At 46.1% G+C, this 25,531-nt stretch overlaps 1 protein-coding gene across 4 annotated transcripts in view; it reads left to right on the plus strand.

The window, feature by feature from the left end:
* The first annotated feature begins 4,202 nt into the window (after positions 1–4,202).
* CPNE4 (copine 4) overlaps positions 4,203–25,531 on the plus strand; it is a 390,855-nt gene continuing 369,526 nt past the window's right edge. Inside the window, exons 1-2 of one of the 4 annotated variants that reach the window (XM_072971204.1) lie at positions 4,225–4,271; positions 12,946–13,099. In XM_072971204.1, the coding sequence (XP_072827305.1) occupies positions 13,047–13,099 (53 nt within the window). In that variant the 5' untranslated portion in view covers positions 4,225–4,271; positions 12,946–13,046. Of the gene's footprint in view, positions 4,272–12,897; positions 13,100–15,336; positions 15,620–25,531 lie in introns of those variants that run through there. The other 3 variants (XM_072971211.1, XM_006205278.4, XM_072971207.1) reach the window with 3 other exon arrangements.

Raw genomic sequence — 25,531 nt, forward strand, 5'->3', positions numbered from 1 at the left:
CTCCTACGCTGCTGGTGGGAATGCAGTTTGGTGCAGACATTGCAAAAAACAGTATGGAGATTCCTCAAAAGACTGAAAATAAGCTTACCATATGATCCAGCAATCCCACTCCTGGGCAGATATCCAGAGGGAACTTTATTTATTTATTTATTTATTTATTTTAAAAATTTTTTATTGAGTAATAGTCATTTTACAATTTTGTGTCAAATTCCAGTGTAGAGCACAACTTTTCAGTTATAATGAACGTACATATATTCATTGTCACATTTTTTTTTCGCTGTGAGCTACCACAAGACCTTGTATATATTTCCCTATGTTATACAGTATAATCTTGTTTATCTATTCTACATTTTAAAATCCCAGTCTGCCCCTTTCCACCCCCCTGCCCCCTTGGCAACCACAAGTTTGTATTCTATGTCGATGAGTCTGTTACTGTTTTGTATTTATGTTCTTTTTTTTTTTTTTTTGGATTCCACATATGAGTGATATCATATGGTATTTTTCTTTCTCTTTCTGGCTTACTTCACTTAGAATGACATTCTCCAGGAACATCCATGTTGCTGCAAATGGTGTTATGTTGTTTTTTTATTGCTGAGTAGTATTTCATTGTATAAGTATACCACATCTTCTTTATTCAGTCATCTGTCGATGGACATTTAGGCTGTTTCCATGTCTTGGCTATTGTAAATAGTGCTGCTATGAACACTGGGGTGCAGGTATCTTTTTGAAGTAGGGTTCCTTCTGGATATATGCCAAGGAGCGGGATTCCTGGTTCATATGGTAAGTCTATTCCTAGTCTTTTGAAGAATCTTCATACTGTTTTCCACAGTGGCTTTCCTTGCTTCGCTCTCCCACTCTTAATGATTTAGATGTCCTCTTTTACAATTTTGTGTTTATTCTATTTGTAATTCATGGTAGTTATCACCTTTCCAGTTATGGTTTCTCATTTTTGTAGCATCCTGCTTCTTTTCTATTTAGAATAGACCTGTCAATATTTCTTTTAGCATGGGTTCAGTGTTGCTAAATTCTTTTAGTTTTTGCTTGTCTGTGAAGTTCTTTATCTCTCCTTCTATTCTAAAGGATAGCCTTGCTGGATAGAGTATTCTAGGCTGCATCTTTTTCTCATTCAGGACTTTGAATATATCTTGCCACTCCTTTCTGGCCTGTAGTGTTTGTGTAGAGAAGTCAGCTGAGAGCATTATGGGTTTCCCTTGTAACTCACTGTTTGTCTCTTGCTGCCTTTAGGATCATTTCTTTATCCTTGACTCTGGCCATCTTGATTATGGTATGTCTTGGTGTGGGTCTGCTCAGGTTCTTCCTGTTTGGGACCCTCTGCACCTTCTGTACTTGGATATCTGATTCCTTTAGGTTTGGGAAATTTTCAGTCATGATTTCTTCCAATACCTTTTCAATCCCCTTTGTTCTTTCTTCCCCTTCTGGAATCCCTATTATGTGTAGATTGGCACGCTTTATATTATCCCACAGGATATCTCCCTTATATTGTTTTCATTGTTTTTTATTTGTTTATCTCTCAGCTGTTCTGACTGGGTGCTTTCTGTTGTCCTGTCTTCTAGGTCACTTATTCGTTCCTCTGCCTTATCTAGCCTGCTTTGTGCAGCCTTTAGGTCAGCTCTCATCTCAGCAAATGAGTTGACTAATTCTACTTGGTTCTTCTTTATAGCTTCTATTTCATTTCTGACATATTTTATATCTCTAAACACTATTTCTTTTAGTTCCTTCAGTACTTTGATCACTCCTTTTTTGAAATCTTGATCTAGTAGGCCATCAATGTCTATTTCCTTGATTGTGCTTTCAGGGGATTTCTCTTGATCTTTTAATTGGGAGTGGTTCCTCTGCTTCTTCATATTGCTCATATCTCTCTGGCACTGGTGGGTGGTCAGGTCACTCCCCCTCCCCATGTCACAGTCAGATGCTGCGCTCGGGTGAGGCAGATGGGCGGATCACACCCCCTCCCAGCACTGTGGTCAGGTGCTGTGTTCCTTCCAGGAAGGTGGGTTGCTGCCCGCCCTCTCTCGGCGCCCGTCGCTCCACTGCTGTGTAGCTGCCCGCTCCGCTTCGGGCCGGTGCTCCATAGGTGGGCTCAGGGAAGACCACGGAACCTCCCCGCCCCTGCCCCATGCCCAAAGTCAGCTCCTTGTTTGTCTTAGTGGTGCGAGTTCTCTGAGGTGCCAGGGCAGAAAGATCCTATCTGCCTCGGGCTGCGAACAAGTCTCAGTCCTGCCTAGAAGGTTGCGGAGCCCCTGGGTGTGGATTCAGGTCTCAGCCCTGCTCCCGCCCGGGAGCTGCTCACAGGAGGACATGGCGGCTGTGGCTGCACCCTGCCTCTCTTCTCCCGAGAAGGGCCAGTAATGGCCGGGTGGGTCTGAGGAGACAAAGGGTATAGTGCCCCTCCCCCTAGGGCACACCAGCCGTGTTACTTTGCTTTTTTCACAATTTATGGGGGACTGAGGTTGTTCTGCTCCACATCCCCTCCCAGCCACAGTGCGCAGCCCCCTGCAGTCCCCCAGAGCTGCCTCAGTGCAGCCGCCCCCGTCCTCCGCCAGGCTCAGGCAGCCTGTCCCGGCCTCCAGCTGCCAGCTTGCATCTTGGGCTGGGTGTCGCGGGGACCCTCTGTGCCCGTTTATCTTAGTTCTGTTGGTCAAGGGATGCTCGGGGCAGATCTGAGCCTTGGAGGCTCCCCCTTCGTTCCGTTGGCCTCTCCGTTGGAGAGGGGAGACCCAGCGAACAAGCGCCAGTCCTCCTTTGCCGCTCCCTCCCTGAGGGACCGGTCCCGCACTGTTTTGCTTTTTCTTCTTTCTTTTTTCCTTTTCTCCTACCAGATTTTTGGCATCTTTGTCTTTTGAAGAGGGCAATGTTCTGTTGGAATTCCACAGGTGCTCTGGTTGGCTGAGTGGGTCCGTAGATGTGAGTTTTCGTGTATTTGTGGGAGAGGGTGAGTTACAAACGTCCTTCTACTTCACCATCTTGCTTCTCTCCCTCCAGAGGGAACTTTAACTCGACAATATACATGCACCCCAGTTTTCATAGCAGCATTGTTTACAACAGTCAAGATATGGAAGCAACCTAAATGTCCATTGACAGATGACTGGATAAAGGAGTTGTGGTATAGTTATACAACAGAATACTACTCAGCCATAAAAAAGAATGAAATAATGTCATTTGCAGCAACATGGATGGACCTGGAGATTGTCATTCTAAGTGAAGTAAGCCAGAAAGAGAAAGAAAAATACCATATCATATCACTTATATGTGGAATCTAAAAAAAAGACAAATGAAATTATTTGCAAAACAGAAATTAACTCACAGACATAGAAAACAAACTTATGCTTAGCAGAGGGGGAAGAAGTGGGAAGGGATAAATTGGTAGTTCAAGATTTGCAGATACTAACATATGTAAAATAGATAAACAACAAGTTTATTCTGTGTAGCACATGGAACTATATTCAATATCTTGTAGCAACCTATAATGAAAAAGAATATGAAGAGGAATATATGTATGTATATGAATGGCTGATAGTTTATGCTGTACACCAGAAATTGACACAACATTGTAAACTGATTATACTTCAGTAAAAAAAAAAATTTATTTTAAAAAAAAGGGCAGTTGATTCCCTGAAGCCTTAGAGATGTGGGTCCCCCAGAGGCAGCTGATTTGTGTGCATGTGTTGTGTGTGTGTATGTGGTAGTGGTGGGGAAATCCTTGGGTGAGGCATTTAATAAATGCTTATACTTTGTACACACACACACATCCCTTCATACTTCTGAGAGCTATTTTGCATAAACCAGAGGGCTGAAAAAGGAGCCCCAAAGCCTTGATCTGTGGTTCTGGCTTTTGGCAGTAAACTATCCCACACTGGCACATTTGAGGTGACTAGGTGAGCAACACAGATATGCCAGTCAGAGGTAAACTCACTTTGTAGGCAAACTTAGGATCCTTTTATAAAAGAGGGTTAGGGGTGGGTATGTTCAGTGGTAGCGCACATGTTTAGTGTGCGTGAGGTCCTGGGTTCAATCACTAGTACCTCCATTTAAAAAAAGCATTAGTAAATAAATAAAAGGGGGTCCGTGACATTCTGCTTGTCATTCTACAAGTGTGCTGTGATTCCTCTGCAGGGTTGCTGTGTAGACTTGTGTTTGTGTGCTACAAGAAGGCATCTGGTCAAGGCCAGGAGTAGGGAGCTGACATCAGCCTTCCCTCACCCGGAGAAGCTGTGTGTCTGTCAGCTACCAGGGGTCCCAGAGACTTGAAGGTAAAAAGCACAAGCTTATTATTGTCATTCTTTTTATGTTACTTCTTTTGTGTCTTTTTGTAATTATTGGTTCAGCATTCTTTGTACAACGTGCCTTCAGAATATTCTTAATGACTGGCTAAACCTTTCAACTCAATCATTCTGTCCTCTCCAAGGTGACATGTTTCAGTCTCCTCAACTTTTCAAAAAAGAGACTGTGAAATAATACCCAACATACCTACTTGGCAAGTTCTTGTGTTTTCCTAAGGGAAACAAAACCATTACTTCATGGGAGGCTTGGAAAATGAAAATTTCCAATGAGGACTCTTATTGTCTCTAGTTTTCACTGCTCATCACAGTCAGACTTGAGAATGATTCATGTCGTGACTTGGTCATCCCAGCGCGAGTATGAGTCTTGGTGAAAGGAGCCATGCTTTGCCCTCTAGGGCTGGGATAACACAGAGACTGCGTTTCAGTATGATTGGCAATGTGTGCCGTGAGCAATGTGTTGAAAAAAATGGTAGGGCTGTCTTTGGGCTGGTGTGGGAATGGCCGGCCACACCCATTGGTGATGCCTACGTGGACGTGAAGGAGTGGAGCATGCCATGCAGTGTGAAGTGGTCCTCTCCGGGGTCTTTTTTTTTTTTTTTAACAGTATTGAACCTAATAGACACTCAATAAACCTGACTCTGCTTCATAAATGAGAACAAAATGCACTACTACCAAAAGCACGCGGGAATGATCACATTACCCAGCTTCTCTCTGTGTGGGGCCCACAACCATGTAGTTTCTTGTCCAAGCTGGTGCACTCTTTTTTTTCCTATTTCTTTTTTTTTTTTTAATTGAAGTATAGTCAGTTTACAATGTTGTGTCAGCTTCTGGTGTACAGCATAATGTTTCAGATTTAGACTATGTTATTGAAGTTAAAAAACAGCTTACTCTTACCTGGCTTTCTCTCTCCACTGAATAGATCATTCTCCACAGACGTACACATGTGCACACGCACTGGGTTACAGCTGGGAATGTACCTCTAGTTTGATCACCTCAAGTAGCTGTGACACGTGGTCTTGTTGGTTTCTCTTGTGTGCCCTCTATGGCAGGGGGTTATCATGGGAGGGGTGGCGACCTCAGACTTCTTCAGTCCTCGGGTCGACTCCTGACTCTCCCCACTTACTGTGTGGCTTTGGGGACGTTATTCAAACTCTCTATGCCTCAGTTTTCTCATATCTTCTGAAGAGATAAGACGGTCTTCTTTTATCCATTCACTATTTTATTTATTTATTTATTTTTATTGAAGTGGAGTCAGTTTACAATGTTGTGTCAATTTCTGGTGCACAGCATCATGTTTCAGTCATACATGCACATACATATATTCCTTTTCATATTCTTTCTCATTATAGGTTACTATAAGATTTTGAATATAGTTCTCTGTGCTATGCAGTATAAACTTGTTGTTTATCTACTTTATATATAGTTAGTATTTGCAAATCTCGAACTCCTAATTTATCCCTTCCCACCATTTCCCCACCTGGTTACCGTCTGTGTCTGTTTTTTATTTTGTAAATAAGTTCACTTGTGTCGTTTTCCCATTCACTGTTGATACATAACAAACCATCTCCAAAACTCTGTGGCTTAAAATATGAAGCACTTATTAGCTGATACTTTTGCTGAGGCTTGGCTGCTCTGGGCAGGGCTCCTTTGTGGTTTTATGGCCAGTTTGCTGGTCGTCCCTATGCTGTTGCACATGTCCTGAATGCCTCATCCCGGCCCCTTTCTCTCATCCTCCAACAAGATGGCCTGGGTGTCTCATGGCAACTGGGTGGAAATATGCCAGACCTCATATAAGCCTAGTCTCAGAAGTGGCACAGGGATAGGGAGAAGGTATAGCTCAGTGGTACAGCGCATGCTTAGCATGCACGAGGTCCTGGATTCAATCCCCAGTATCTCCATTAAAATAAATGAATAAACCTAATTACTCCCACCCCCCCTCCCCAAAAGTAGGAAAAAGAGAAAAGAACTGGTACCAACTGTCACCTCTGCTGCTTTCTATTGGCTGAGGCAAGTCACAGGTCTGGCCGAGATTTAGAAAGTGGAGGAACAGATACCCCGACTTCATGGGAAGCATTGCAGAGGCACGCGGCAAGGAAGACAAAATGGAGATTTTTATACTTTCATCTATATATGAAGGGAAGAATAGTGATCATTTTTGAAATTTCCCACAAGGTAACCCTGCACGGATGGGAAAAATCTGTGGGAACCTTCCTGAAGAGGCCCGGTGCAGTACCTGGTACACAGACTCTCAGTACCTGCTAACATCTCCCTGCCTGCAAATACAACGCAAGAGCAGACAGGGCAGCTCACCCGCCGCACATGGCTCTGGGAGGAGGCGACAGAAACAAAACAGATAAACTTTTGAAGACAGCCCTCAGCATTACTGAGGCCTTTTCCCATAGGCAAGTGTTTTTAAAAAAGATTTTCAAAAGAGCCAAATTATAGGCCTGGCTTTTAGGAAAAGGAGGCAACGTGATCTCTCTCTTTCTTTCTCCGCCCCGCCCCCAAGAATACCCTCGGAAGCACAGGACTGCACCTTCTCTTCTCCGGAGGAACAATGTGTTATTTTGGTAGCCTTTGATCACCGGTGATTCACTTTTAAGGCAGCGCTGCTGGAAAAATGCAGAAAGCAGAGTTGCAGTTAGAAAAATGACTATGTACAAACAGCATCCTCTGGCTTTCTCTCCTTGTTTCCCAGGAGTTTTTTTTTTTTTTTTCTTTCTTTCCTTTTTCTGGTCATTTCTTCGTAATCCCTTTGCCCTGTGAGAAGCAGCCAGGCTGGGACAGGGAGCTCGGTCCTAATTCTTTGACCATTTTCATCAGTATTCTCTCAGTTCTGTTTAGTTCACTGGGGTATGTCTCCCTGTGGAATTTCCCAAGGAGACATTTAACTTAATGATGCCAAGCAGATAAACTGAGGCTTTTGCTTACAAAGTAGGCAGAATGATGCATGGTGTTAAATGACCATTCATTTCACCAAATGCACTCAAAGCTGGAAGACTATGCAGAAGCTTCACCCCACCTAGTCTAACTTTGTCCCAAGGAAACAAGTGGGCAAGTTGTGTGTAGTTTTTTTTTTTAAATAAAATTTTAATTGGGATGATTTTAGATTTATGGAAAAGTTACAAAGACAGTATGAAGAATCTCTACCTACTTCTCACCCACTTTCTCCTAACATTAACAGAGAATGTATATTATTGTGGGATTTGTCATCACTAAGAAGTCAACATGGGTGCTTCACTAAGTAGACTTCAGATTTGAGGTGGATTTTACCAGTTTTCCCATTAGTGTCCTCTTTCTGTCCCAGGATCCAGTCTAAGGCATCACAGTGCAATTGTATCTCAGTATCTTCTGGTCTGTGAGTTTTTCCATCTTTTCTACCCCTCCACCCCACTTTTTATAATGTTGACAGTTTTGAGGAGTACTGGTGAAGTGTTTTATAGACTGTTCCTCAATCTGTGTTCTTCTCATGATTAGACCAGGGCTGTGGGTTTTTGGAAAGAATAGCACAGATGTGCCCTTGTTGGTGTTCCTGTCGCATCCTCTCACGGGTACGTTGTCGAAAAAGGCTTGCTCGGGAGACTGTGTACAGCAGGGAGGTGATGGCAACAAATACTCAAAAACAAGGAATTCATTTAGCATCTTTGGTTCTATCCAACTGTGGGACTATTTCATAGTCTATAAATTATGATGTTGGTCAATATTTTCAGAAGTAAAAAAGCACGTTGCAAACCAGGATCTATAGTAAGATTTCATTTAGTAATTCCAAGATATCTTTAGGGATATGTGGTTTAAAAACTCTGCACACTGCCTCTTAACAACCCTCCGGAAAAGACCCACTAGCCCTGAGGTCTGCCCATGACGTACAGCAGTGTACCCTCCTCCCATGGGAGCCAGTGTCCATGGCCACACAGAGGGCAGCCCTGTGACCTAGGAATCAGAAAGACATCCTCCACCAGAAGAAGTATGTGTTTTTGAAGGCATGACCTCCATGCTGGGGCTAATGATGTCTCCTAGATTTATTGCAAAGAGTGGACAAGATGACACACAACCAGAATATATGGATGAAAATATTTGACCCCAAAGGTAATTATGGATGGTGGCCAAACTGGAACAATCACCAAGAAAACAGAAGCAATAGGAAGTGGAGATCACATGAGGGTGGGGAATCTGCTGCAGCAAATCCTGGCCTTCCTTTAAATCTCTCTTGTGGACGGATGGACTCACATTTTCCAAAATAACCATCTGCAGGTTGGTTGCCTGAGCTCACTCACGACCCAGAGAACTTCCTGTCCTCTGATGTCACTGGGGGCTGATTGTGTCACTGGTCCACGAGGTAGATGTAGACTCTCACCCAGGGAGTCTTGCGGATTACCCCTCTGGGCTTCCTTTTCTGGTCCATGCTTTGCACTGGACTGTATGGTATTGAAGAACAGGGACAGTATTTTGTCAAGTCCAGTGTCTAGGCCAGTGTGCTGCGCAGACTAGATGCTCACAATGTGTTTAATTACTAAAACCGCCAAGACAAGTCTTCTGTAACATTGAAGCCTCCTCACATCTTTTTCATCCCTCCCCTTAGAGAAGATTAGTGTGGTCTAACTGCCTCATCCTCTCTTGTCCAGACCCTAAATACTGACCATTAAGAATCTAAAGGACTTTTCCCACCTCTGGGCCTTTGTACATGCTGTTCCCCGCGCCTGGAATGCTTTTTCCCCTGGTCTCTGCATGCTCAGCTCTCAGGCTTTCTTTCTCCTTAGAGCAGCCCTTTCAGACTATCCTATCTGAAGAGGCGTTTCCCAGTTATTCCCTGTCTCTTCACCCTTTTTACCTCCTTCATGGGAGTTTTTATAATCTACATACTTTCTTTTTCCTTCCTTCTCTCTCATTCTTCCCTCTCTATGACTCCCAAGCTCTTTTTCCCTCTTTCTTCTTCATTTTCTGTCTTCCCAACTTGACTGATGACTCTGTCTGGTCCATTGTGGAACCCCTGACCCCAGAACAGTGCTCAGTAAGTAACTACTGAATGACTTCCATGAAGAGAGACCTGACCCATTTTCCACATTCTAGTATTTTCTCTCTCCAATTTCTTCTCAGTTCAACTCTTGCCTGATCATCATGCTGCCCACTCAAACTTCCTCAATGTCAGTGACCTCCAGATGATACTTCCAAATGTTTAGACTTCACAGAACTGATCTCAAAACACATTTCTTGGTTTAGCTTTGGCCTACAATAAGTACTTTTATTTTATCAAGTAGGAACACTTGTAAAATGACAAAACCTCAAAAGAAATTGATGGCAGAAATGCAGTGTCATGGAGAAAACAATGAAGAAAAAGATAATCTCAAAATATTAATCTGGCTGTAGAAAAAACTTTTTGTTTTTCTCATTTCACTATGGATTAAGGAAAATTCTAGAACCTCTCTCAAGAGTTGGGAATAAGTGATTCAAGGAATGAATCCTTAAGGAAGTCTTAAGAGACCCTTTGTACACATGCCCCTGCCGGCTTCTTTGCTTTAGTTCTTGTTCCTTGCCTCCCTTTTCTACCCCAGATAAAGTGGATTTCCCAGTCACTTGAGGGTCCTGGATCAGTTCATGGCTGCTCTGACTTGGAACCTTGGTCTGTGTTTTGTCCTTGTTTGGAAAGCCTTTTGCTTTAACCAGCCTGGTCAATTTCTACAGTTTAGATGAAGATCAATGTCTTCAACCTTTTCTATGGTAGAAAAGGATCAAGCCCATGGAGAAAGGTGGTACAGAGGATGGAACTAATGCAGGAAATATGGGGTGCAAGAGGATGGTTGTGGAGGTCTCTGGTGAGTCCCTGGGATGCATTCGCACCAAGTGAGGGTCCTTGTCTTCACTCAGGAAAGAATTCAACAGCGAGCCATAGTAAAGTGAAGGCAGACTTATTCAGAGATATGCACACTCCATAGACAGAGTGCAGGCCATCTCAGAAGGCAACAGAGAGAGACCACGAGGTGCGAGGTTGTTAGTTTTTATGGGCTTGGTAACTTCATATGTGGGCAAGAGGGAGGGTTATTCCAACTACTTTGGGAAAGGGGCAGGGGTTCCCAGGAATCGGGCCACGGCCCCCTTTTTGACATTTTATGATCAGCCTAGGAACTGTCAAGGCCCCTGCAGGAGCGCCATTTAACAGCTGTTGTATTTCAGTGAGCCTATAATGAAGCTCAAGGACCACTGGGAGTTGAATATTCCACCATCTTGGTGCTGATGTCTGCATCACTCTTAATGGCTGTGCCCGGCCCCCTGCCCTCCTGTCTCAGAATGAGAGTCTTGAAATGAGCAAGTATGGAGAAGCATCTGATGGCACTCACTCACCAAGCACTCACTCATCATGTGGTTGTGACAAGAGCCAAGCAGGCCTGGATTTGAAACTCATCTCTGTAACTAATGAGCTATGTAGATTTTGACAAGATACTTAATATCCCTCAGCCTTAATTTGTTATCTATAAAAGAAGGGAGATACACATACTTACCTTATTGGATTGTCATGAGACCTAATTATGATAATATTGTTAAATTATTCAGCCAAGTTTCTAGCACACAGAATAGGCTCAAATATTATTTTCCTTTTCTCTCAATATCTAGTAACATTTTCTCCAGGATAATGCAAAGCTGCTCTTCAGCCAAACTATAAAATAGGGTATAATTATTTGGGTACTGTTAATGTCCTATCTCCCCCATTTTGGCCCATTTGGCATTTTGAAATGGATGACGGATAATTCTCTTTTTGTGAGTAGATACGATGTTTCATTTCTTCTAGCCAGGACCTTGTCCTAAACTCTGTCTAAAGTAAACTGGAGAGAAACTTGTTTATCCAAAGACATTAGTAGAAAAGTGTCCAGGTAACTTTCTGAGGGTATAGTAGTTAGAAATACATTTGGTTGTTAGTAATAAAAAGCTGAAAATAGTGGCTCATATCAACCGGTGGTTTTATCTTTCTCATAATAAAATTGTTGACGATGTGGTTGCCTTCAGGGTATCAGAGACCCAGGCTCTTTCTCTTTCTGCTTAGCCTGCCTGGACAGACGCTGGTTGCTTCCCAGTCATGTGATACCCAGCCCACCTTCACCTTCCAATAGAGAGGAGGGAGGGGCTGGGAGGGGCTAGGAGATAAAGGTACCAGCCAGCTGAGTCAGTATGTCCCTCCCTTTGAAGACTGTTATGGAAGCTGCTCTGGAACTTTTCATGACATCCCAATGGCTAGACCAGTGTGGAAAGCAGTGTGGAACTGTTCTGCACCCGAACTGCCCAACATGGTAGCTACCTGTGACTGTTAGATTTAAAAATGTGGCTAGTGCGGCCCAGGAAATGAATTTTTAATTTTTCTTCATTTTAATAAATTCGAATTTAGGAAGTTACATGTGTTTAGTGGCTAGACCATTTGGCACATGACTACCCCAACTACAGGAAAGGCTGGATAATGTGGGTTTGGGACTGACACATTGCCACCTCCCTCAAATTGTGCTTTTCTTAGTAAGGAAACACAAACAAATAAAAACAATTATAGGCTAGGCAAATAGCGGTCTCCACCACAGGGTGACAGTTGCATGCTAACATTCCTTAAACTCAAAGGAAGGAATCTTGCTGGGTTTATCACACACACAAGAAATGATGCAGCAAGGCAGACATTATGTAGCTGAAAAGCAGAATCCCAGAGCTGGAGTTCAACTCAAACAGCTTATTCTCACAGTGAGGAAACTGAGGCTTAGAGGGGTGACTGAGAGGCCGAATTAAGAGGTAAATGGGATAATCTACTCTGGAACACTAGAGAGCTGATTTAGTGTCCTTTAAAACATCACCCATGGTAAAATAGAAAATTGCAGAAAGAAATGCTCTCTGCCTGTGTGTGGTTTTTAAAATGCGATGAAGTAAAGCTTGAGGCATTTTGATGCCACCTATCGGTCGACAAAAGAATAAGGCACCCTTGTAACTCGGCTTGTTATGAAGCTGTTAGAGGTACCAGAGGTCATGCAGGGTCTTCACACAGACCAACGACAGACAGTAGGAGATGCGATCCCTGCATTGGCTTGGGGTACACGTGTCAGTTCTGTCTTGACTCTTAGCATCTTCGGAGGGCTTTCTCCGCGACTTTCCAGTAATAACAACTCATCTCAGGCATACAGAGAAACACCAGAGGAAGACATATCAGTCAATTCTCAGAATCACATGAAATAGAAAAAGAAAAAAAGAACACACTTTGATCTATAAATAGCCCTGGGGGGAGACGCAAGGTTCTTTTTTGATCCAAAGCCTCAAAAATAAATCCTGTTATTTACAGCAGTCCCCTTGACTAGTTGAGGATGTAACCATCCTACAGCTCGAATGAAAAAAAGAAAGAAAGAGAGAAAACAGAAATTCAATTTCAAAACAAAATGCTCACCCTGACTCATTCAGAGAAGGATCCAAGGTTTTGAATGCAGGGCACTGACTCTCTGCCTGTTTTTCCCCTTCATCATCTGCCATCCTTAAAAAATGGTATCAACGGCACTGGTAAGAACCCACATTTCTTCCCTTTTGTTCCCTGGCTCCGTTCCAGCGTTGCACTTGTCACACTGGTGGGAGGGGTGCCTTTCAGATTGGCACAGGACAGTCAGCGGATGCCTCCCCTTATGTTATCAAACAGAGACCCGGCAAGTGGATCTGCCCAGAGCTGGAGGATCCTCTGCGGCTTGGGAACCCCAGTGGCACTGCGACTCTGTGGCTTGGCTTTAGATCATTCTGACTATGGCTGTAGAACCCAGCAGCTCAGAATCCATGAAAAGGAGAATTGGAAGGAGGTGAGTGACACTAATCAGGGGGTTTTGATGTCACAGTTGTTGCAGAGACCCTGGCTGGTGAGCAACTGGTTGTGGGGGCAGTGACTGTGACCTGAGTTCATTAGCAGGTGATGTACCTTTGTTTGTAGAGACGGGCTGTGGGTTTCATAGCAGAGGTGGGAGGAAATTCTGCTTTAGGTGCCTGGCAGAGAGCCTGTTTGAATTTACCTTCAGTGTCATGCCTTGAGGAAAAAGAAAAATCCCAGTTTCTGGCAAAAAGCTGCACGTGTGTTCTGCACACTGGTTTGCGGGCGACTGTTTGTTTCTAATTAGGGAGCTGAAGCCTGCTGGCAGAGGAAACCATATTTGTCACAAGTTGTGGCGCTGTGTTTAGTTTGTGAGTCTGCGCCTTTAACACGGGAGCTAAAGATGGTTGTACCGGGTTCCTCCCTGTGGTTCTGGCTCTGGTGCTTCTGCTCTGTGGTTCCTGGTCCTGTCACTCGTAGTTGTCCCTTCAGAGCCTGCTTCCATCCATACTCCCTGTCCTCCCTGTTAGTAACTGTGTTCCCTGGTCCGGGCATTCTGGCCATGCAAACCTCAGGCTTTTTGTAGAGATGTTAAAACCTACTTGGGCGGAAAACGAAATAAATGGTCGATAGACTGCTTGACAGATTGCCTGGAAACAGAACACGCTCAGCACACCTGAAAATAAGAAGTTTGTGTTAAATAGGCTCTAATGTCTTTTAAAAATTTTACTGTAAAAAATATTTATCGACGACCTGCTAAGTAACAGGCATTGTGCTGGCACGGGGGTTACAATCACAAAGAAGATAAGGAGATAGACTTGCCTTCATGGGACTTAAACTTCAGAGGACACAACCAACACAACATGCAAGGAAATGCACAGTCGCTTTCCCTAACCCTCACTTCATCTTCACAAGTTCAATCCAGCTCAGACTTCAAGTTCATCTCCAAGGCTACCTCTTATTTGAACGGGAAAGGAATAGCTTCCGGCCTTCTGCTTTCGTCTTCAGTGAACATATGCTGACTCTGCCTGCCCAGCATCCATCCTCCCTGTTCTGGTAGGAAGGCACCTAATTTCCTTTGGGGAACCATAGTATGTCCCACTCACAGCTAATGTGGGTCTGTGGGGCTCCCCTCAGGCTCCAGGGGTGTTACAGACCCCTCCCCCCCGCCCAAAGCTCCCAGACACCGTGGAAAGCCTGGAGCACCAGTGAAATCCCGCATCCCAAGGCCTCAGTGATTGGCTTGTGCTCAACCACATGACCCAAGTTTTCCCAATCCAAGTGAATCAAAGGAGCTTCAGTGTACAGACAGGCTGCCTAGGATTCTTTCCGTATTGTCTGTCCATATTACGTGTAATATCCTCCATGTCATCCCAATGTCAGAGACAGTCTTTTCTGAACTTTATAGATTCTGAAGTCCAATTTGTGATTCTGACAACACCTGTGTGCTCTGTAGTTTATCTACTGTTGTGGAAACAATCGCAGACAACGCACAATATATACTCCAGTGCTCATTTGTCTGAATTTGACTTTTAGTGAGTTTGGAACAGGAGGGCCATCCCTCCTTTCTAAAGTGCTTCCTAACGTGTGGCAGTGGTTACCCCTTACATAAGACCGCATATTTATTTTTAAACACTGGTGCTCTCTAAGCATTTATCTTACACTTGTTTGTGAAGTGCATGCACTCAGGAAGACATTATGGGATGCAAAGTGCCCATTCCCTTCTTCACGAATCTATTTACTAAAAACAATGAGCAGGCTCCCGCCCTAGGTCAGGCACTCTTGCAGACACCAATGATAGGGAGGTGAGCACCGCCCTCACCGTTTTTTGGTGGCTGGGGAGCATCCACCCAGAAAGTTTCCTGGAATGTGTGCAAAAAGAAGTAGCGCTCCCCCCTCTTCCAGGTATTCCCGCTGTACCCTGCAGTGAAGAGGCGGCCGCAGCCCTCGGGCAACGGAACGAAATGTGCCCAGGGGCCCGGGGTGAGCTACGTGGAGAAGGGCCCCGCTTCATGCGCCGCGGGGCGGGGCGGGGCTCGGGGCGGGGGCGGGGCCGCGGGCGGGGCGGTGCTCTCACCCGGGGCCCCCAGGGGGCGCTCACGCAGCGGCTCTGAAGGAGCGTCTGGCTGCGGCCGTGCGCGCGGGTTTCGTCAGAAGGTGGAAGCTCTGTGAGGAGCGGCCGTCCCCGCGCCCCCTCCCGCGCCCCTCTCCCCGGCCCCTTCCACGCTACTCCCGGAGTTGACTGGGAGCCGAGCTGCGGCCCCACGCCGTCCCCGCCCCGCCCCAGCGCCCGGAATGGAGCCCGGGGCCCCGGGGAGCACGCACTCCCGGCTCGGCGTCTCTTCCCTCCGCGGCCGCTAAACTGGCCTCGGAGCCCGAGGGGGGTGCGGCCCGACCCCGGCCCCACCGCACAGCTCCGGGCCCGCCGCCTCTCTGAAGCCGGAGTCGCGTCCCGGGGCGGGACCGAGCCGTCCGGGCTGCTTCCCTTCGCGCTCCTCGGGGCGGGCGCGCCCAGGTGAGTGGACGCCGGCCGGCCTCTCGCGTCCTCGGGCGCCGCGGCGGCGGCATCAACTTTTGAGGGGCGCTGGTTTGCGCTCCGAGCCGCTGGTGCGTCGTGGCCGCCGTGGTTGTGAGCGGTGGTGAGCGGCCGCTGCGAGCGTCGCCTTCGGTCGAGGGAACTCCATCCTTAGCCCCGCTCGGGCGGGCGCGTGCGGGAGCCCGCGAGGGCCGGCCTGCAGGTCCTGGAGGGGAGGGCGTCGCCGGGTGAGAAGTCGGGCGGGGGTCAGAGTCCGGGCCGAAGTTGCGGCTCCCCCCGCTGACGGCGACACAACTATGGGGCTGTGGCGGTGTCCCGCCGCTGGACGGGCCGCGGGGTACGATGCAGCCGCTCGGCCTCCCAACCCCCCGCCCACCCCCTCACAATGATATTTAATCGCGTCTGGGGCTCCCGGGCTTCAAACTCATCAGCAGGCTCGCGAGTCCCCTGATGGAGCCAAGTCCCTCTGTGCTCCTTCCTCCGTGAAATGGAGTAGCCGGGGGCAAGGGGGCCGGGGGTGGGACTACAGGGACCACCGAAGCGCTGGCCACAGCCGACTGAGGAGGTGGGAACCCCGTGGTGTCCCCGACCCCCGAAGATCCTTAGGGTGAAATCCAGGAGAACGATTAGGAGGTGGTCCGCTCCACAGCAAGTGAGTACTGTTCACCATCGGATGGGGGGCAGGCTAAACCCTGAGAAATATTCTTAGGAAGATGCATTCCTCCTTACTCTTGAAGGATTTGGGAGAGCTTTAAGAATCCAGCCCCCATTATGCCCTCCAGATCCGGCCACGCCTCCCCCCGACCCCCGGCGGCCTTGCGAGCCTGGCTTCCAGTCCCAGAACTTGCCAGGCTCCAGGAAAAATCACGGGCTGCACAGAGGGTCCTTGGGGGCACGAGCTTAAGAGTGCAGCCCCGGGGTTCCGGAGGTGGAGGGGGAAAAGGTGGACTGAGCAGCGGGGTGGTTGCCCCACGAAACTTTGCACGAGAAGTATCTGAGGGAAATACCCCTACCGTCCCCGCCCCGCTCCCCACCCCTTCAGCTGGCCCGCTGACGCCTTAGGATTTCAGTGCCTTTGGCAGGAGATGCCTCTGGTGCTTTACTCCTGTGTTAGGAACTATGCGAAGCCAACTCTTGATCTTGCTGTTTTGCCAGGATTTTTAAGGCACTGCTCTGCTTGGTCTTGGCTCACTTGGTTTTCAATTCCCTCAACAGCATTTTTGAGCTGTCCAAGGTATTTTAAAGTGTTCTTCTTAAACTCAGAGAAAGCCCTACTCTTTTGGAAAAATTACCTTGACTTCAAAGGAGATAATCTTACCCCCTCATTCCTTTCTTCTACTGCCCGCTTAACAACCCCTATCTCAAAGACGTTTGTGATCTATTTTTTGCTTTATGTCAAAACGACCTTACCTCTGCGCACCTCCCCAACTTTCCTAGAACTTAGGTGTTTAAATCCATGACAGTGTTTTGTAGTTAGTAGACACTGGCTTAAATGCATAGCCCCCCCTCCCCAAGAGTCAGAGGCAAGCAACAACTTTCTTTATTTGATGCCCTTCAAGTTTAGGAAGGTCCCATTTTTATTACCCAGCAGATAAGGCAGAGCTCTGGATGGTTGTGGCTGTGATTAGATAAATTCTGATGTTTTCATTTCCCCTACTGAGCTGCTGCTTCTAGGTTCAGTTCATTTTATTGGCCCTCCATTTTTAAAGAAAGACTGACAGAGTTGCTCTGACAGATCGGGGGTCCGAGCTCAGAGTAGGTCAAAGGTACTCACACATGGGGAGGTGGATGAAAATAGAAGGAAGGTTGGAAAACACAGCAGGGGGACTTCTGTTAATAGTGCCCACCAATAGGAGCTCGAATCTCCTCATTTATCTCTGACGGGAAGATTCTGATGGCTTCACAGGATCAAACTCAAACCACATCAAAACTAGGTGATTTCCCCCAAGCATTGCATAAAAGGAAGTGCCAGTCCATCGTAGGAGTGGATGTTGAATCCTGGGCAGTTTTTAATGGTTGGGTGAGAAGGGCTTGCCTTTGGTAACGGAACTGTGTGAAAACAATCGTGGGCACCACATCTGTACCTTTCCTGTGAGTGGTCAAACCCATGTCTATTCCTCCAGGCACACTCCCAGCAGGTGCACGTAGGGCCCAGAGAGCTTCCCAGCACATGACAGGCACTTTACTAGATCTTTTTCTTTTAAAATAGTTGCTTTGAGGTTTGTGAGTTGTTTTTTAATTGTACTTTAAAGACTTCCTGCTCATCTCCAGGTCTCTGGTAGCAACATGGCAGGCATTCTGCTTGAACCACTGGTCTGTCTTAAGAAGTTCCTGCTTTTTGAGGTTTTGATTAAAAAGTGTCTTGGATTACAGGGTTTCTTGATCTGCATGTGGCTGATTTAAAAATACCTCACTTCAGTTAGTAGGAAGCAAAGATGTTACCTGTTTTCAGACGAGTTTTATGTAGTATTCCCCAAAATGGAAGCTTTGATTCATCCCACCATCAGATGACTTGAGTCCACCACCATGACTGAAAACCTTTAGATGATACCGACTAGAAAGAATAGTCACAGAGAAAAAAGTGGGTTAATGTTGGAACCTCTATTCTCATCTGCAGTTGAATCTTTTGAAACCAAGCTGGATGTATTTGTATGGTTTGCACTTTAAATTTCTCATTTGAAAGTAAACATGTGGGAGGTAAGAGTTAGAACTGTATTGTGTAATCAAATGTCCCGCACTTTCCGAGGCATCTCAGCCCAGAACAAAGAATAAGAAGAGGGCTCTGATGATACCAACCCAACTGACTGGGAGAAGTCTCTGTACCATTTGGGAAAGTCACTTTATGAGAGGTTATATCTTTTTAATCGGAGATGTGACCAGAGGATATGTATTTCATGCATTTTGAAGAGGAAAGGAGCAGAATTTGTTCTCTATATTTACTTTTTTCCATTTTTGTCTTGTTAATATTTTAAAAACAAGCAAAGCAAAACCCCTCTGGAGTCACACGGTAACCTGAAGTCTTATTTCCTTGGCAACAGTAGCCAATATACTGGAGTCACAAAATATCAAGACAGAAAATTTTAAATGCACTTAAAATAAAATGTCACATGGTTCAAGACCATCCTGTGGTGCATTAGAACTGACCTTCCAGCATATAATGATAGAGTTAAATTTAACTCTGCCTTCTCCTGATGGAATGTCGACGGTAAAAACAGATTTACAAGACTTTGAATTCTCTTTAGGATAGCCTAAAAATTCTATGATGGTTTTTCTTTTGAGGGAAGCAAATTCTCAATTCAGGGGGTTAGAGCTGCAAATCTGTTCTTTGAGTGAGGTGTTTCTGTGAAGATTGGTGATAAGGCCAAAATCAAGCTTAATAAATGAGCCAGGCAAGATGTGCTGTCTTGTCTATGCTGTTCAAAATAGACAATATATAGTAGGACCTCAGTTAGCATTAAATCCAACCAGTGGATATCTGCTAAAGCTTGTGACTACATAATAAAAACAGAGCAGTGCCTACATATACTTTTGCCTGCTCTGCACTGGAAATTTGATTTATGTGGGAGCTTTCTATTTAGTCTATGAGCTGCTAAATATATATGAAATATAGTATATGTTTTCCCTAAGTTAACAAATGCTGGGAAGTCCTTTGTTTGGCTGCTGTATTCTTGGGAAAGCCGCTTGAGAACCACTGACTTTTAACTCAGTAGATGTCGAAGGCCTGAAGGCAGGTCTCAGTGGCAGGTGGTGAGGATGACTTACTTAGGAAGGTTTATCCCTGCCCTGTGGTTTTGGTGCACCCCTAGGGGTAGAGGAGCCCACCCAACCTAGCCTGGGGTGGGCTCATCTCTAAACTGTGAACAACTTTATCACTTTGAATCTGTGACTCTCAGAACTGGAAGAGAGTTTGGGAATTATCTATTGACTCTACCTGTTTAATCTGACAGATGTGGAAACTGAGCCTCGGAGAGGTGACTTGGTCAAAATCAGGGAACTCACTCAGCAACCCTCTTGATTGCTCCCCTTACAAAGAGACTCAAGCTCCCTGGAGATAATCACTGTAGTTGCACCAATATCTGGCACCATGTGCACTGATAATCTTATACTGAGTATGGCGTAGTGGTGAACAGGACTTCCACATCCCCTGGGAGGAGCAGGCTTGAGTCTTAATTCTGTTGCTCTCTCTTGGAGCCAGTGAAGTATTTACCCAATAGATGTGATTAAATTTGTACAAAGTCATTGTCTGCAGCCATCCCTGTGAATGTGCATGTTTTGTGAGGAGTTGCTCACGGACTGTTTTGGCTTTCTACTTTAAATACCACAATTGAGTCAATAAACGGGAGATTTTATGTCTCGACAGTTGGAGGAACCCACAGGGGAATCCCTTATTTTCTGTCTTAAATTAAAGGTCCTTTCAAAAAAGAACAAACTTTATGAAATGTTGTTTTTCCACCTCTGGCTCAGAACATAAGATTTATAACTTTATTGTATTTTTTATTACCTAGAAAACTAGAGGTATTTTTCCTTGGAAACATCAGGAGAAAAAATACAGGATTTCAGGCTAATTCTAGAAAAAACCCTCTCAGGTTTAGGGTGTGTTGACCAAAAGACCTTCCTTATCCGAGAGATCCTAAGCCTCCGTAGGACAATTCATTGCGCTTGGGGGAGAGGAGGAGCAGGTCAGGCTGGCGGGTGTCCTAGGCGAGCGCAGCCGGAGGGGATGGGCGGCCGGAGGAAGGGCCGGAGGAAGGGCCCGAGAGTTGGCGTTAGAGCGGACGGTCGCTAGAGGGCGCCGGAGCACCGGCGGAGGCTACCTGCGGCCCGGGCAGACCCCCAGGCTGGGAGGTGGGCTCGACCGAACCCCTAAGAGGGCGCCTGTGACTCTCCAGCCCAAATCGCCTGGCTTCAGAGACAGGGCAGCATGCTTGCCTTCAGCACCCGATGGGGCACTTCCAGTGCCTGGTCGGGGAGGGGCTCCCAGGGTTGCGCCTGCAGGCTGTGTGTGGTCCGCTTCCCTTCCTCTCTTGGGAGGCGGACCCCTGGCCCCGGGGATACTCGGTCTGAGTCTTGGGCCCACAGGTTCCAGGCCACGGGCCTGTGAGTGAGTTACCCCGCCGGCGTGAGCGTTGGCATGTGGAGGATGGGGCAGGTAGTGCAGGGACTGTGGGGTGTGTCGGTGTGTGGGCATCTTAGCTGGCAGGCAGTGCTCGGGCCTTTGGCCTTTCTCGGAGAGCTCCCCGCACTTCCTCCCCTCCCGTCCCCGCAGCCGTCCCTCAGCAGCAGGGTCTCCTCCTTCCATCTGACCAGCCGTCTAGATCACTGGCCTTCTGCCCACGGCCGTTAGGCGCGGGGAATGAAGGCTTGGTTCCCGCTTCTGAAGCTGCGGGGCGGACGGGCACGTGGGAAGGAGTGAAGGTGAGGGTCGCACAGACCTTGTGGGTAAGAGTAGGAGTCAGGCTTTGTCTTGGAGAACCTGGAAAATGGCCCCTCAGGTCCTTTACACTCAAGTGTCCTTTCATCTCCCTGCATTTCAAGGAATCAGGGCCTGTGCAGGGTTGTTCTGAGGGAGGGAAAGGGAGGGTACCTCACTGAGTGTGCACTTGGGTTTACAGAGATGCTTACCTGTTAATAGAGGTTCTGAAGTCCAGTCAGCTTACGCTGCCCTCTGTGTACTGATTCCATCAATATCGTAAGATAAATGCCCATGTGATTGACTTCATCCATTGAAATAGGACAATGATTTTCAAAGGAAACATAATAGAAATATGACAACAGAACCCTTACCACTAATGGCTAGGTCTGGAACAACCTAAATAAGGATTCTGTGTTTAAAATATGGAAAGATGTATTCAATACAAATATCAACAAAAAATGAAGAATAATAAGGGGAAGCGGTGAGGTTAAAAGAAAAGCCTTATTATCATTAAAGTGACAAAAAAGCATTTAATTTACCAGCAGGCACTAGGGGTACAGGATACCTGGTTTGATGTCTTTGTTGTATTTCGTACAGTAGTTTCAACAAGTAACTTAGAGAAAAAGATTCCAGTGACAAGTTGGAAAATCACAGAGGCTGGTGCCTGAGATTGCATTGATGTGAAATCAGGGTTGGGCACCGCGGGTGTGAGAACATCTTACCTGGCCAGGTGGACCGCAGAGCTCCTGAGAAGTAGGGGTTGGAATTCTGTTGTAGGGGGCCCCTTAGGTTCCGAAACTTGATTGATCATGAATCATGTGGGAGGAAAGACCTGATCAGGAAATAGGTGGAAATAGTTGATTTGGGGAGCCGTTGACAATATGGGTCACAACTCAAGGCCTGACTGAATTTTGAAGAGAAGGGAAAACAGATGCTTCTTATGGAATTGGAGGATGTGAGGGATGGATATTCCCTTAAAATTAGGAACACCCCTTCCCATTTTCCGGATGACGAAACAGCTGGTTGGTGGTCTTGTCCTGACCCCACATTACACCCATCTCTCCTCCCACTGAGTGCTTCATGAGAGCAGGCCAGACTTCCTGTCTTGTTCGCTGCTGAACCCCAAACGGGGACAGTCATCCAGCAGCAGCTCGAAAAATTATGACTGACTGTCTGAACAATGCCGTTTCTTTCTCACTCTTATTTAGGTACGTGCCAAGAAACCACTAGGTTGCAGCGTGACTGGATAAAGGCATATGTTGAGTTTTGTTGTGTTAAGAGCTTAATCTCTGACAATAAACAGACTTGGTTCAGATCCTGGTTCTGCCACTCAGGAGCTGTTTGGCTTTGGGAAAATTGGTTAACCTCTCTGAGCCTTATTTCCTCATTTGTAAAAATGGGGATAAAACAATATATGTAAGGTAGCAGAGGATCTGCAGTAAGTGTTGGTTTCTCTCATTCTCTCCTCCTGCTCTTTTCTTCCCAGAGAAGATTTAAAAGGGGGAAGAGTACTTTTTAAAAAGGGGTTTTAATTTATTTCAGATAATATACGTTTATCTTGCAGAAAATGTTATTCCACTATAGACATATAAACACATAAAATCACTACAAATACACATTCTGTGGGTTAGATATGATTAGTCCCATTTTATAAATAATTGGGGAAATGCCAAAGCACCTGCACCTGGGAAGGAAGAGGAACCCGAATCTAGGGTCCCCCCAATCCCCACCCAGTTTCAAGCCCAGGGCGTTTTTTCCAAACCTGTGTTTTCTGTGATCTCTGTTTCTCACCTGTCCTGCTGAGCCTGCTTCTCTCAGGAGGGCTCAGCTCCTCCTCCTCCCCCGGCTCCTGGCCTGCTCTGCTCCAGCCCTGCGTGTGACATCGGCAAGCACGGGTGGACCCACTCCCCCGGTGTTTTTCAGGCTTCGCCGTAGCAGCTGTAGCGCACTGCTTGTGTCACTCAAGAGAAGCAAGGACCCTGTGGGACATGGAGTGCTCCCTGTCACCTGGCACACGGGCCCATTCCGCAGCTTACATCCTGCGTGCAGGCCAGGTTTGTGGGTGACGACAGTGTGTACTTAACTTGCTCACAATCAACACTGTGCCCTAGATCACTTGTTAAAAATACTCTTATTATATTTCCATTGTTTGCTCTGTGTTATATAATCTCAATTAACGTGTGATGTACAGATTTATTACCGTCCAGTGCTGCATATCCAATACAATATGTGCTGTGCTTGGCGAACAGTTGATGGGATTTTTTTTCGAGGATTATTTTGACTGTGTGTGAGTTCTCTTTTAAGCACTAACTTTGAATCCTGGCCCTCATCTAAAATGAGGTCTGTTGTATTTGAAAGGCCGGGCTCTGCGTTTTGTATGGGTAGGAAGAATTACTAGCAAAAAGCACACGTTTTGAGTCAGGCATTCCTGGGTTTGAATTCTGGCTCTGCCTAACCTCTCGCAGCTCCGTCTCCACAGATGTAAAATGAGAATAGCGGCAGTGCGTCCGCTGTGGGGTCATGGGGTCGCTGTGAGCCTCAGGAGATCCGGTGCCCCTCCAGTGCCCCTCATGTTACAGGGATGGGGAAATGACTCAGGTCGTCGCTGCTGTTGGCTGGCGACACCCCTCAAAGGTGAGCGCTCAGGAGTAATTACCCTAATGGTCATCGTTTGCCGTGTTGGAAGGGAGTTGTGGAAGCCAGGAGTGTGTTTATGAAGCTATGCTAGAAACCCATGATGAAATGTGTGCTTTCAGAGCTACCGACACAATCATTTACCATCCTACTCCCTCCCCACCCCTCCGTTCCCACCCACAAATTTTATGCCCAGCCGCAAAGATGACTCAAGGGTTATGCTGGGGTTTCTCTAAGAAAAAACTTCCTCTGTTCCTGCTGATCCCACATTTATTTCACATGCAGAGGTATGTTTAGCACTGACCCCAGATAAACAACATCCATCTCCCCACCCTGCAATAGACAATTTTGTGGTATTTGACTTTCTGTACATCCTGTCTTGGTCCAAAAGAGATTCTAACAGTGATAGAAAACATGCTGGGTACTCTCTGCTATCGAAGTCCCAAATGCCCTAGCTCAAAGTGCGCTTTTCCTCAGGGAGACCCCATGCACGTCGTGAAGCCATGGTTCACACGCTAGGGCATGAATCAGAAATCTCCCGGAGGGCTTGCGGCAACACGCATTGGTGGATCCCTACCGCTAGGGTTTCTGATTTGGTGGATCTAGCGTTTGAGTCAAATAATTTGTGTCTCTGACAGTCTCCTGGGTGACGCTGCTGCTGCTGCTCTGGGAACCACACTTTGAGTACCACTGCCTTGAACATTCACTGTATTTAGACAAACCATGCATTTTCTCTCCTGTGGGGTACAACTGAGAACAGCGCTAATGGTGAAGATAGGGACCTGACATTTACCAAGCACCTGTGGCATCTGCCACGTGCCACGTACCTCACCAGGCACTTCACACGTAGTGCCCTGTTTAATCCTCACAGCCTCTGCCAGTCAAGTCATCGTTACTTATTGAGACCCTATCGCGTGTCAGGCAGTGCACTGTGCTAGGCCCTGGGGCTGGAGCGAATGCCACAGACACAATCAGGGAAACATGCTTGAGCAGGTAACTGTAAGGGTAGTTAATCTGATCCACAGACAATGGAAGACCAGAGAGGCTAAGTAGCTTGGCTAAAGTTACACAGCTAGTGGGAGACAGAGGAGACAGAACAGACTTAAAAGCCATTTTACTCCAAATGTATGTCCTTCCTAACCAGAGGTTGTCAGACCTTTTGGTCTCAGGGCCCCTTTACACTCTCAAAAATTACTAAAGACCCAAAAGATTTTTTTGTTTGGGTTAAATCTATCAACACCGACCATATTAATGCCATTTGCAGCAACATGGATGGACCTAGAGATCATCATTCCAAGTGAAGAAAGAGAAAGAAAAATGCCATATGATGTCACTCATATGTAGAATCTAAAAAAAAAAAAAAAGAAGAAGGAGAAGAAGACACAAATGAACTTATTTACAAAACAGATACAGACTCATAGACATAGAAAACAAACTTATGGTCACCAGATGGGGAAGGTGGTTGGAAGGGATAAATTAGGAGTTTGAGATTTGCAAATATGAACTAATACATCTAAATTAGATAAACAACAAATTTTCTCTGTATAGCACAGGAAACTATATTCAGTATCTTGTAATAACCTATAATGAAGAACATGAAAAGAAATACATGTATGTGTGTGCATGACTGAAACATGATGCTGTACACCAGAAATTGATACAACATTGTAAACTGATGATACTTCAATTTAAAAAGAATTTACTGTATTTGAAATTAAAACAAAGTGGTTCACATTTTGAGAACCACTGCACCAAACCAGGCTGCAAATAGTACCATCTTTCTTAGATTCTGAACCCTGACTTGTTTTAATGTCTTCTGTAGTCGTCAAAGGTGAAAAATTTCT

Source organism: Vicugna pacos, chromosome 1 (genome assembly GCF_048564905.1).
Source record: "Vicugna pacos chromosome 1, VicPac4, whole genome shotgun sequence".
In the NCBI taxonomy this organism is placed as follows: domain Eukaryota; kingdom Metazoa; phylum Chordata; class Mammalia; order Artiodactyla; family Camelidae; genus Vicugna; species Vicugna pacos.